Source organism: Melospiza melodia, chromosome 2 (genome assembly GCF_035770615.1).
Source record: "Melospiza melodia melodia isolate bMelMel2 chromosome 2, bMelMel2.pri, whole genome shotgun sequence".
NCBI lineage: Eukaryota > Metazoa > Chordata > Aves > Passeriformes > Passerellidae > Melospiza > Melospiza melodia.
In genome coordinates this window covers 99,922,926-99,937,350 of record NC_086195.1, presented here as the reverse complement: position 1 = coordinate 99,937,350, position 14,425 = coordinate 99,922,926, and the positions used below count along the sequence as shown (strand labels likewise).

General features: G+C 35.8%; 1 protein-coding gene across 1 annotated transcript in view; it reads left to right on the top strand.

The window, feature by feature from the left end:
• Positions 1-14,425, top strand: part of KLHL1 (kelch like family member 1) — a 185,086-nt gene that overhangs the window by 121,852 nt on the left and 48,809 nt on the right. Inside the window, exon 6 of the mRNA XM_063149415.1 lies at positions 14,202-14,388. Within this exon, the coding sequence (XP_063005485.1) occupies positions 14,202-14,388 (187 nt within the window). The remainder of the gene's footprint in view (positions 1-14,201; positions 14,389-14,425) is intronic.

Here is a 14,425-nt window from a genome sequence, read left to right as displayed (position 1 = left end):
TAACAGTACTAAAGTGTTTCCTGATGTTCAGAGGAGCCTCCTGTGTTTCAGTTTGTGCCCATTGACTCTCATCCTCCGGGCACCACTGAAAAAAGTCTGCATCTCTCCTTTATGCACCTTCTCTCCAGGTATTTATGAATCTTACATTAATAAGATTTCTCAAAGGCTCCTCTTTTCTGGGATAAGCTGACCCAGCTCTCTCAACATTCCTTTATAAGAGAGGTGCTCCAGTGCCTTCATCATCTTTGTGAGCCTTCATTGTATTCTCTGCAGTATGTTCATGTCTCTCTTGTACTGAGGAGTCTAGCATTGGACACAGCTCTCCTGATTTGGCCTCTCCAGTGCTCACTCTAGGGGAAGAATCATTCTCCTTGATTTACTGACAATACTTTGTGTAATGCAGCTCCAGATATCACCTGCCTTCTGAGGCAAGGGCACAGTGCTGGCTCTTGTTCTGCCAAGCTGCTTTCTGGTGCCACACAGCATCTGTTAGTGCATGAATGTTGACTACACACACACACATATACATGGATATGCAAATATACATAGGAATTTATTTAATTCTTTTATAGTAGAATGTAGTTAGGAACCCTTTTCTTAGAAGTGAAAACCTATGTTGTGGAAAGATGTATACAATAAAGTATGATTAGAACAGTTGAAGGTGTTCTTACCTAGTTCTCTGACGACATGTGATATAGTGATTGCCATTCCCACCCCTCAGGGAGCAAAACAGTTCATCTAAATCCTCACTAATTGTGCGTAGACAAAAGTCTAACCTTGTCTGCCGGTGAAGCTGAAACATTAACTTCTGACCATGAAGGCAAATAGCACAGAAGAGATTATATCTATGACATTTAACTCTCCTTTTCTTTCTCTCCATCTTTCCCAAAAGACAATAATTTATTCTATGTTTGAATCACCTGTTCCCTGACTCAAGCTGTACCGTGAAACATTCAATGCAATGCAGCAGCATAGTTGAGCCTCTGTCTGTTTTGATTACTAATGATGTAACCTCATTTACTGAGACAAAAACCTGGTTTCTGCATTTTGTCAGTACACAGTGTAATGTATCTGTTCATGTTGACGCTGCAGCATGAGCCAAGAATGTGTGCAGGTTCTGTTGGGCAAAACATTATTTTTATGGTGTTTTTTGAGAGTGTGAGAAGTTGCTAATTATACCTGGGCTGCTGAAGAAATTTGCAAGCAAGAGAAGTTAACATAATACTGAGTATCTAGAATAGCATGACAGTAAATATGAGGATGTTTAGTGTTTGTAAGTGAAGATGTGCATGATGAAAAGAGTAGAAATATTTCCTTATAGAAATGCTTAAGTTAAAGCTAATTAGTATTCCACAGGTGTACTGGGTTTAAGGCTGTCATTTGCATCTGCCTGTAACAGTAGATCGCTGGTTTAACTAGGAAAGTTAAAAAATAGCATAAAGCAGAGATATTACTGTCTTTTCCTCTATAACACTTTTAATAATATCATTTTCAGAGGGTTGCAAATCACATCAGTAGGATAATGCATAGTCTTTGGGTATTAAATACACTGTGGCTCAGATCCAGTGAATCTGTTATATGTATCTAAATTAGATTTCTTGCCCTGAAGCAGAAACAATGCAGTCCTTATAAAATGAAGTACTTAAATACCATGTAAGCCACAGGAGAGAAAGTGAACAGATCCACATGAGCTCTCTTATTTCTACAGAGATGTTGTAGGTAAACTGTAAGAAGCACTGAGCCTCTAAAATCCCCTTAGAATCACACATTACGTCTGACTGTACATTATCTTAAAAGTGCGTAAGAATTTGCATGTAATAATTCAGTAGAAACACTTTAAATCTTAGCTTAGATAACTGACATGATTATGTAAACTTGTAAATTCCTTCCACAACTCAGATGGCATTTGGCAAAGAAGTATTTCTTTGTGCTACTAAAAAACTCAATTAACCAAGCAGCTGTCAGACAGGTTCTTTAAGTTTTGACCTTTTCAACATGTATTGAGCTAGAGAAAACAATTGAAGGTTCCTTTGCTTAGCAAAAATTGAGGGTATCATTCTATGTCAGTCAATCTTTAAGTTTGTCTTTGAGAGCAGAGTGACTGAGAGTGTGAAATGAGAAGCTTCCTCAGTTCTCTGTCTCCAGTGTCACTAAGCAAGTGCAGCTGATAAGAACTCACACCTGAGTTCTAGGTTTTAAGGTTGGTTCCTACGTACTGGTTGGGGGGAAATCCTAAGGGTGTCTGTAAACTTTGTCAGCCTCTGCAACATTTTGTAAATTCTTTCAATCATTTCTAAATAATTGCATACCAGGAGATTATAACTTGGATCTGAAAAGTCTGAAGGTATGAGTGAGTTTCTTGTTCACCTATGTGTGCAGGCTTCTCCACATCAGCTAGATTACTAACCTCTCACTATAGGCAATGAAGATCTGGTGCACTTCCCAACACAAAGGAGCAAACCTGTGTGCTGATTTGAGAAGTCCCATGGTTTATTATGCTGCCTGGCTCCAAGCAATTTTTCTAGAAACAATCCACAACTATATTTACTGGCTCTGTGTGTATTCTTAAGACACCCTGTGGCATCTCAACTTGTGTTAAATGCTTAGTTTTGTGCAAGTGGCTTAAGCCAATTAAGCCAAGCAATATTTTTAAAGAAATATTTATGTTAATATCAAGCAAACAAAGATAAATTAATTACCTTAAGAATTAATAAGTTCCCAGCCCTCAACAAATGAATTTCTGACAAGCTTCTAGGATGATCTCCATATTCCTCTCTTAAGTTATCAATGCAATAAAAATTTGAGCTTGAAATTTCAGTTGCCTGTATAATGACATTAATTGAGTGTAGCCAGTATACACAAGATAAACTGTTGTGTTTTTACTTTTCTTATATAAATCATACAGTAAAGCTAGCTTTTTACTTTTTCATAGCAGCTTCTCGGGCAGTGGATGTAGCTTGTCAGCTGATACTTTACCTGAATAAAGATGATACTTCATTGCAGTGTGCAAGATACAGTCCAAAGTATTTTTTTTTTGCCTTTTAGATAGTTCTAAAGTTGTCCAAAATTCTTGTCAATATGGCTGGGATTTTTTTTTTTGTGTAGATAAATGACATGTTAGCATTTGTAAATAGTGAAAATGATAACTGCTGAACACAGTTTTGTGTGACCTTAATTTCCAAATGCATTTTATTATTAGTAAAGTTTATTAAATACCTGTAAATATCAGTAAAGTTTCAGTAAATGCTTTGAAGGTGTCACAAGGTGCTGTTCAAATAAAAGAAGTGACAACATAATTCTTTAATACTATTTCTCTATATCACACACAGGCAACTTACCTGACTTTTTATTCAGTTTCTCATTATATACTGAGCTTATGGTTCACTGCTAAATATTTTGGGGTAAATTTATTCAATGGGAGGCTGGATTTCCTCTAATTAAATCACATTTTCAAATAGTCATAAAATACAAACTTGTGCCACTTAAATCTATTCTGTGTTGTGAAATATTTAGAAAAATAATTTTCTAAAGTATGTTTCATACATATCCCCACTAGAATGTATAGACTGTGTCCATGTGAAAACACATATTTATGAATAAATTAGACTATGTTAAATAATCAATTAGAAGCTCTGGTCATACAAATAAGAGGATATCTTTCCTTGACCTTTAAATAGCACCATTCTTAAATGAGTTGCATTCATACTACAGTTACATTCACATAAAATGATGTCTTCCATTTTGAGCAGACATGTTTTGCCTGTTGCTTATGTTTTTACAAGGTCATATGATCTGTAGTCATTTTTTGGCAGGTTTATATATTTTTCTCTCTTACTGACTGTCAGATTGACAATCATATTGTTGTGAGTTGCTCCTGGCTGGATGCCACTCTGCCCTCCCCTCCAAAAATGGTCAGGGGAGAGGAAGTGCTATGCAAGGCTCATGAATTGCTCATTGTTGATGTTCCATAAACCATGTCTCCAGAGATCATGCAAATATAACTTATTGGATGTGATTAGGACGAAGATCAGTCACTGCTTTCAGCAAGTGTTAACAGGTAGTTTTAGAAGCAAATACCATTGTTGCTGTTGATGTCATTGAAATCTGTCACTCTTAAATAAAGAAGGAAGGAAAAAGGGAGGGCTAAGAAATGGCTTGGACTTACTTTCCATAATGTTAAGTCCTTATTTTTTGCAGTGTAGTGTTCTTTTCTGCTTTCTTTCTTATTCCTTAGATTGATTCAGCATAATAGGCAAGCACAATATAGTACACATTTCCTTTTCTAGTTTTTTTAGTTGAGTCATCAACATTTCAGAGATTGTGAATATCTTAAAAGAATTCTTCCTATTCAACATTTGTAACATTTAAAAATTAAATGTACTGTCGGGAAAAGGTGATTAAATACAATCCCCTGTCTGTGATGTTTTCTTATCGTTTTTGCCTACTTCTAATACTAAAGATCATATTTTAATCAGGAGAACATCATTTATGGGAAAAAAATGCTTCTTTTATGTTCCATTTCTTTGTACTTATTCTCATAATAGAATTTTATAAATATTACATCAATTCTGGTAGACTACAGCTTACTGCAGTTAAGAGGTAACTACAGTAAAAAAATAAAATGCCAGTAATTTTCAAATATGGGCTGTTAGTTGTTATTGACTGAATAATGTTTATATTCCATTTGTTAGCATCTGTCATGCTTTTACCTAATCTCTTATTTATCACTTTTAGAAGGAAAAAAAAAATAATTCAATTCAAAAGAACTTCAACTAAAGACATCTGTCTTCAAACAAAAGGAGACCAGCCAGCATTTTGTCAAAGGCCAACTTTTTGTTGCTTCTAGTGTTGGGGTGTTTTTTATACTGTCTCTTATTTTAAATCTGATTGGGGTTTTATTAATTTTGTTTCACTTTCTTTTGAATGAAATTTGACCTTTTGAATGCAATTTGACATTTTCTTATTTCTCATGTAGTATTTTAATAATATGGCAAAATATACATAACTTTCAGAATTATGAACTTAATTTTTTCCTCAAGGAGTAGAGAAGAAAACCTGCAAGGTGCTCTACAAGACATTAATCTTACCTAACTTTATCTAGAAACTTAATATTTACTTTAAGGAGCAATTTATCTTGAAATAAAGATATTTTTCTTAATTTTCTGGAGAATAAGCACACGATGATGAAGTAAAGTGTAGAACTAGGCATCAGTAGAATTGTGTAGTAAGCTTGCATCTTAGATTTTGCTCTCCTTATTTCAGCCTCTCTGTAAAAGAAATAGGTTGATAAAATTGTCATTAAAAAATGTCACTGGAGGCAGAAGCTGGGGTGGGAGGGTTTAAAACAATTTCTCTTTTCCTAAACTGAATAACATTTGAATCAATAATACATCTAGTTGATAAGTCAATTGGTCAAATTAGTACCAGTTTCAAAGACAGACCTGGTTGTACAAGGAGTTCAACAAAGGTCAGTATGTGTGCCAAAAAAGTGTGGGCATATTTATAAATGAAGTTAAAATTTTAACAGTGTCATAAAAGATAACTTGGGTTTACTTATAGAAAACAATGCTGAAGATTTTAATAAATGAGATTGCTAAACCATAAGCTTTGGAGAAGAGTTAATGTTGTGAAAGTGATTCCAATGCCACAGTTTAATTACTTGCCACAGATGCTACCAGTGAATGTTCCAATTCCATTACATAGTTTATTTGAGAGGAATGGGGGAAAAAGTCAATTTCTTTATTTCTGTATCAAATGTACAGCCTCAGGGAATGTGTGTGCACATGGCTGATTGTTTCTCTAGTAAATTCTTTAGGGTAATCTAATGGTCAGTTAAGGAAAACAAACTTCAACTATGCTATACTCAGTTTTTTGGTTTGGATTTTGTACCCTGATGTGGGGGAGGAATAGGGAGGACTTGGTTATAACTGAAGGGTAGAAAGCCAGTTTAAAATTTCTTCTGAATATGAAATAATATTTAATGTGTTGGGGAAAAGGAATTGTAAATCAAATTAATACTGAGCACATTTTCTCAGCCAGTGACTACGGTCATCAAAAATGCGAGCTTAGTAGATGTCAGAATTTGGATTTTTAAAGAGAAAACACAATTGAATCTTTTTTCCCAAAATTCCAGTCTGAGACTAATCATTATTACTGCTATGTGACTGATCTCTATGCAATATATTGTCACCTGCATGCATGCAGAGATCACAGACTTGCATTGAGACTAATGAAAGTCTGTGGTGTCTAAGCAGTAAATCCTGATGTAGATTATTTGTAAAGAAATGATTAGCCACAAGTTTCTAGGAAGAACTGGTCCAAAGATCCTTAGTCTGCTGCATCTTATTGCTGAGAAGAAAATAATCTTTGTCTGAGAATACAGAAATCTGAGAGATTTAATATAGTCTTTCTTCCTGAGTTGGTTGAGCAGCTGGCTTGACTAACACATCATGAATAATTCAGTCCATAAGCAAGACAAATATTGAATTTCATATACTGAATATTTGTTGTACTTCAGAAAAATGCCTGGAAATCTCTGCACTAAAAAAACTTTACTGAAATCATTAATTAAACATGAATAAGAAAAAACAGAATTTAAAAGAGATCCAGAATGTTCAATGAGCTGAGAAAAGATGGTAGAAAACAAAATGAGATGTGATAAATTTGAGGTATTATTAATAGCAGATATTTTTCATTTTTTTTTCTAAGACTAAATATTGAAATTACTGTTTTAAAAGCTAGTAAAACCTCAAATGAAAAATTAGAAATAAGCTTTTAAAAAAATTCAGTATAGGGCTCCTGATTACAAGTCAAGTGAGTAAAGCAGATGGTTATGTTGGATATAGCTCAATACATTCAATTTTAGCAAAACAAAAAGGTTGTTTAGTAATATTGCAAAGGTTCCTATGGATCAAATGGAATATAATAATGGAATTGAAACTTCAGGTATACAGGATCAGTTTGAGACCTTGTGTTCTCTATGTTTAGAAGTCCCCAAAAAAGTTAACAAATTTTATAGTTTTTTCATTGTTTAAAACCTAAAGGGCAGCCTGAGGGATGGTTTAAATGTTTTCTTTTTCTTTATATAAAATCTAATTGCAAATGAGGATCTGTATAATAAATGACACTATTGATAATACTTCAGAATGCAAAAATTCGCAGAAAATTCTATGACTGCAGTGCATTTTACTTTCAAGATTAGTAATTTAAAAGAAAAAGTGATATGTATCTTTGCAGTAAATTCACAATTATGCAATTCTTGATGTTTTACTTTCTGTTATGAAAAGCAAAAGCCCTTTTTTGTGTACAGAACTGTCTCAATTTTCCCATAATTTTTGATTGTTTTTATGATGGCAATCAAAAATTTTATTCTGAACTTTTAAAGGTTTTAAATTTATTCTTGTTCTCTGAGTATAATTCTTAAACATTGTAACAATGTTAATGCTTAGTAAATAGTCCCAAATATTTTCTCACATAAACGGTGCAAATGTGCTGCTCTTCTCACTCCTGTTTCCTTTTGATTTTTTTTCATGAATACCTAATTTAGTATGTATAAAAATAAGATTTATTGTATATTTTTCCTTTTGAAAGTATTATTGATGACTGAAATATCTTGCTGATTTTACTTTTCTTTACTTTTTTTTACTTTAATTTTCTGAATATTTAATAATATTACTACTGCCATCACTTACATTTCTAGTGTAAACATGTAAATTAATACCTTGCATTGTCAAGGCAGTCATAATGATCTCTTATTAAAATCTGTTCTTTTCAATAATAAATGTTGGGCAGAATATTTAGTTAATATTGAAACAGCAAGAATTAATCTGATATTGAAAGAAGCAAACCATACTTTAATTCTATTCCCCAGTACCTGTGATTAATTTTCATAACCTCATCCCAGGCAAGACCATCAAATTGGTAAGAAAACATGTGGCAAATTTTCAACTGAAATTTTCAACTGTAATTGCTTAAGTCACTATTATGCCTATCCCATAAATTCAAAGGTTTTTAATGAAGAAGTTCCAATACATTAAACAATAGTCTTTATACCAAAAAAAGTGCTATCCAATTGAATTAGCTAAGAGTTTATTCCTTATGTAAAAAAAAGAAGTAACACTTCTTGGGGGACTATTTTTTTCTTTCATGTTTGCAGTGAAACATAAATTGCCTGATTTTTCTTAAAATGGGTATGTTTATACAAAACTTTAACCAGAATGGCAATTAATTAAATTGAAATTTGCAGTTGCAATAACATTACAGCCATTTCCTTCAACTATCTTATATTCAGAAAACACAAAATGTCAGCAAATTTATTCCTTTCACCACATTAATCAATAGAAATGCTTGTATTCATATGGTAATATTTTGATGTAGGAATCATGACCTCTAGCAGCTTTAGACAGATAAAAATTTTTCGAATTGGAGTTTTGTCCATAGAAACACAGCATTTCCTAACATCTTGAGCAGCTTGAGCATGGTAAGACTTGGAAAGTATACTGACAACTATTTCTGTAGAAAGTTTCAAAGCAGTATTTTTATTCGTTCCAGAAACTCATATAAAACCTTTATTTGCTTTTAATTTTAATCTGTACAAAGAACAATCATGACCTTACACTTCAGAATTCTATTCTTTCCTAGCAGCAGCATTACTGTGATCATCAACAATAACCAGCTGTAACAAATCTGTACATGGAAGAAGACTCATAAAAGGACAACTTCTCTCTTGAAAAAAATTCAAAATGCAAACTTTAGGTCATTAATTCTTCAGGATTTTGTTTCATATGGTAATGCGATTCTCTGACTCAAGGTTGTCAAGTGACTTGGGATATATTTTGGACCAAGGAAGAGACTTGTGGCCTTTTTTAAAATGAAATGTGCCATGAAAATCCACATTTCATTTATTCACAATGCATTTAGAGGACTTTTAACTTTTTGTTCTTCTGTTATAATTATTAATACTATTAAGATAATTCTAATCCTCTGTTCTGTGTGACATTGGTATGTAAGTTTCTAAGGGCACAGAACTCTTTAGGGTTTTTCAGAGAGAAAATGCATCTAGATACTGGGATAATTTTTAGACAACTGGAAGTTGCTTTCTGCCTGTGAAAAAATTAATATGTTTGGGTATGAAATTTAATCCTAATCTGTGGTGTACAGAATAATTATATATTTTTAAGGACTATTCAACATTCTAAATCATAATAAACACTCATGGGCAGATAAAGACCACATAAAGCATAATTTTGAAGGATGCTGTCCCTTTTGTAGAAATATCAGTCTCTTGGATTACAGATTAAAACTTTTGCATGTGCTGAGTATTTAATTTTGGTACGCAGGGAGTACTTTCTCAATTTGTTCACTTTTATAGCCCTGATATCTGTCCTGGAGGAAATAGCCATGGTTTTCATTTTAGTGGTAGGAATCTGATGGTGTTTTCATCATCTCCCCTTTTGGTCAATTACTGTGTCTGAGGCACCTATCAAGGTGGAATCTGAGGTTAGGTCATCCTGATTGAGTGAATATTGTCGTGCCTTGCACTTTTCACAAGATAGAAAGTTTTATCTCAATAACCAGGGGGTGTTCTCTGCCTCTTCAGAAGTATAAAGTCACTACAGAATCTTTGGTGAGGCAGCTCTTTGCTTCTTCCATTGCCTTATAGTCTCTCCCAAGAGTGGAGTAAGGAAAAAAGTGGTCTTTTTCTTTCCAGGTAGGTGGAAACTGTTTCCCTAGTGGTGGCTGAATTTCATCTTAGATGACACAGGGCAGAAAGGGACCAGTTCCATCTCTCAGATGATCGATTATGTAGAATTTGTGCGACTTTGCTTAAGGTCATTCAAATAAAGTATTCAGATTCCCACAATCATAGCTGCAAATCACTGGGATAACAGAGAGGCTGGGGGAGATCTGCCAGGAAGCAACAAATGCAGAGCTGATCATCAAGGAAGGAAGGAAGGAAGGAAGGAAGGAGGCAGCTGAGGGTAAGAGCAAGGCAGGCAGCAATCGGTGCGGTCCTGTGGTGCACCCACAGTCGCTCACTGAACCAGTACCCAGCTACTCCTTTTTTCTCATTAGACATTTTCCTTTTGGCAGTTCTTGAATGCTTTATACTCCAGATCTCGAACTGAGTGTGCTTCACTGAGTTGAAACACGCCTGCTCTCTGCAGCATGGTGCTGGAAGTCTTTGGAAGTATGTCTAAGGAAGGACTTTTTGGAGGTTTTAATTGGGAAAAAATGAGAAACATGATGACACAAAGTGACAAAAAATTCTCAGGATATTGCTAGTCTGAGACGTTCTAGCAATGGTAAAGTTAACTATGCTGGCACTGATACTGTAGTCTTTTGAGAAGCTGCAGCTCTGGGAATTTCCACATTACAAAGCCCAGCAATATTCAGTTAGTATTAGATCCAATTCTCTCTTAATGAATTATGTCATAGACATGGAATAGCAATCTGAACATAATATGGTTTCCAGGGAAACATCCTTATTAACTGAATTTCCTGATCAAGTGCATCCTGATTTAATAAAAATATATTGATTGTTGTGACATAATCAGGAAAGATAACTATGGAGTAGAAAAACTTTGACACAGATTACTGAAATTTAGACAACATGAAACAGCTTTATATAACTTCTGATTTCTAAATAGTAGCTTCAATTTATTTTTTTTTATTCATAACTTCTAGTTTTTAGGAAATTCAGAAATACAGTGTTTATCACAACTTAGCCCATGTTTTAAAAAATTTAATAGAAGGAATGATTAATTTATTTTTAAGGGACATGAACAAATGTTTCTGTCCAATTTTAAATTTTTATTTGAATTTTTTTCTGTTGTTTTTTTCCATTTTCTATTCATTTTTAAGGTGAATTTCTAACCTGAAAGAAAAAGAGATTCTGCTTTTATTTGTGGTTGGTGAACTAAGTCTCAGAATTGAGTGTCAGAATTTTGGGACAGAAGAGTGTTCACAGATTATTTCTTCTTCATTTGAAACACCTGGCAACTCAGTTGAGATATTTTAAAGATAAACATTTGCTTTAAGAGCCTAAGCATTTCTGGGTAAAGGAGTAATGGTCTAAAAAGAAATCACTGATATTATTGTTGGACTTTGATCCTGACAGATATAATAGGCTTGCCATTAAAACCTTTGTCATCAATTTCATTAATTCCATTAAGCATTAGAAAGTCTATATAACTTAATATTACCTCAAATTTGTGCAGAGAAAACTGGTAATTTGATTTCTTAGCTCTCGTTTGCCTGTATTCTATTTAGTTAATGTTGACAGGGTACTCTGTTTGGTTCTGTAGTCCTAAATGTGTGTTAAATCGTTTTGCAGTCATCCTACCTGAAATCTGGACATGATTTGTCTTCTGATCTTTGATTTTCTAGTCTACTGAGCAGTGTGCTGAACACTGTAAAGGAAAAGAAAAATCACAAAAGAATATACCAAAAATCTTAAGATTATGAGATAAAAAATAACCTAGTGTTATGAAATATGCCTATCACGCCTGTTTATAAACATACTTTTAATATTCTTATTTAGTAATATTAATTGAATAATAACCAGAACAGGCACACACAAATACACAAAAACCTTTGTCATAGAATCATAGAGTGGTTTGTGTTGCCAGGACCCTTGCAGATCATCTTGTTCCAGCCTCCCTACCAAGGGCAGGCGCACCTTCCACTAGATCAGGTAGCTCAAAGCCCCATTCAGCCTGGCCTTGAGCACCTCTGTGGGGACCCTAAGAGGCATCCCCCGAGTTAGGGGACACAAGCCACTCCCTCCCAACTCCTGAATTTTTACACCTCCAGGGGTGAGGCATCTGCAATTTCTCTGGACAACCAGTTCCAGTGCCTCACCACCCTCAGAGAAAAAAAATTCTCCTTATGTCTAATTTAAAGCTACTATTCTAATTTGAAACCATTCCCTATAGTCCTGTCACTGCATGCTCTTGTAAGGAGTCTTTCTTCATCATTCCTGTAAATTCACTTCTGGTACTGGAAGGCTGCAATTAAGTCACTCCAAAGCCTTTTCCAGGCTGAACAATCCCAATTCTCTCAGTCTTTCCTCATGGGAGAGCTGTTCCATTCCTCTAAACATCTTGGTGGCTCTCCTCTGGACTTACTTCAACAGGTCCTATGCTGGGACCCCAGAGCTGATGCAGCCCTGCAGGTGGGGTCAGAGCAGAGCAGAGGGGCAGAATCCCCTCCCTGTCCCTGCTGCCCACACTGCTCTGGGTGCAGCCCAGGACACGTTTGGCTCTCTGGGCTGTGAGTGCCCACGGCTGGGTCATGCCCAGCCCCTCACCCACCATCACCCCCAAGCCCTTCTGGGCAGGGCTGCTCTGGGGCTGTTCATCCCCCAGCCTGTGTTGATACTGGGGTCTGTAACATCTATCTATTGCCTTTCTTTCAACCATCAATTCATTTCATGACTAATGCCTAAAATCAGAAGCAGACAACAGCTGTCTACATGTGCCAGCTGTTAATATTTCAGATGCCACAGAAAATGTGTTATCTGCCAAAATCTGATGGATTGACAAAGGACATTCAAGCTTCTTCTGCAGCCATTGAAGTCCAGATGAAATAGCTGAGAGCTCTTAAAAGGAATCTAGCTTCCTCTATTTAGGCAACTGCAAACAATTTGCATATGATTGCATCTATATGTCTGTAGGAAGACATCCTTACACTCCTGGAATGAGATTCTTCTGCTTGCTAGCCTTTAGATGCTTCTCTGACTATTATTTGGTCTCCCAGATAATGTTCTATGATATCTAGGAATTTACTGTACTGTACAGATATGCTGTTATATGCAATTAAATCCTGCACTAATTGGGATGTCTTAGGTTGTCTGATGTACCCATATGGGTCTGGCAGATATGGCACAAAATCTGCATGAGCTTTTGTCCTGGTTTAGGGCAAATTTGGTAGAGAACCTGCAAAGGAGGGCCCCTCCAGAAAGCAAAACCCACATGGCCCCTCCCCCCAACCGGTTCGGGAAAAAATTCCTTGGAGAGAGGAGGAAAGAACCTGTTTATTTAACAGGCACAGCACCCCCAGCACACAAAATGAACAATACCCGATGACACCGCTCTGAGGAAGATGACAAAATCAGAAAGTCTCTTTCGGGGGTGGTTGCTCTGTTCTCAGTCCCTCCGGCGCTGGGGCAGCTGCTGCAGCCACACTGTGCAAACCCTCGGTGTTCCCATGTCCCAGTCCGGAGCAGGTTCAGATGGTCACAGAAACAGGAGAGGAGAAACAGTCCAGGAAGGAATTTGGACTGTTTAGCTAAACTAGCTAATAAGCAGAAGCAAAAGCAAAAGCGAGAGCAGAGAGACAGCAAGCGAAGCAGAAAAGCCAAAAGCGAAAAGCAAAAAGCGAAAACAGCCCTATGTACTGCCTGTCTCTGTGTCCCTGATAAGAGAAACCCAAACAAAACTGTCACTCTTCAGAGCCGGTCTTAAATGCACAGAACAGATGAATGGGGATACAAGCATCATAACATCACCCCAGGACAGCTTTGCACTCTTCTGGCCTGACATCAGTGAGATCACAGAATCGGAGAATCATTCAGGTGGGAGCAGGCCTCAGGAGAGCTCAGTCCAGCTCCTGCTCAGAGCTAGGTCAGTTGTGAGGTTAACCCGGATTGCATAATTCCATGGGATCTTGAAAACTTACATGGTCATTTACAAATCTCAAAAGCTGGTAGATACATGCATATAGGCAAGTGAATCAAACACAACAATTACAACTTGCAGCCTCCTTCTTTGGAATCACAATAGAATATTCTTTTACCTGTATGAACTGAGCATTGTTGGCTTTCAGGTGGGAACATTGTTTTTGTTTGGTTTTAAAAATAAGGGATGCTCCTGCAAAGAGATGCCTTCTGGGTTCTTTCAGTGTTGTGCTGGAAACCATTAAAAATAAGTCAACTACAATATTTAGTTTTTTTCAAAGCCTTCAGTAAAAGATTGGTAAGACTGTAGTCTTAAGGGCTGGTGAAACACTAGCCTTAAAATCCTTTAAAAATCAACTATTTAATTTTCTCTCTGTGTTCCAAGAAAAAAAAACCCTGCAAAGCTGTGTGTTCTCAAATGAAGAAATAGACTTGTGACATCCATTTGTGTTTGTCTCTCATTGCATATTATTGCTTTTCTAGGAATTTCTAGGATGTTTTATTCACTTATTTTCATTCACAGATATTGGCTGACCTGGAAAATCATGCACTTTTTAAGGATGACCTAGAATGTCAGAAGCTTATTCTGGAAGCCATGAAATATCATCTTTTACCAGAAAGAAGAACTCTCATGCAAAGTCCAAGAACTAAGCCTAGAAAATCTACAGTTGGAACACTTTATGCTGTTGGAGGAATGGATAACAACAAAGGTATTATTGGGTGTTTGTTTTTTATGATTTATAATTC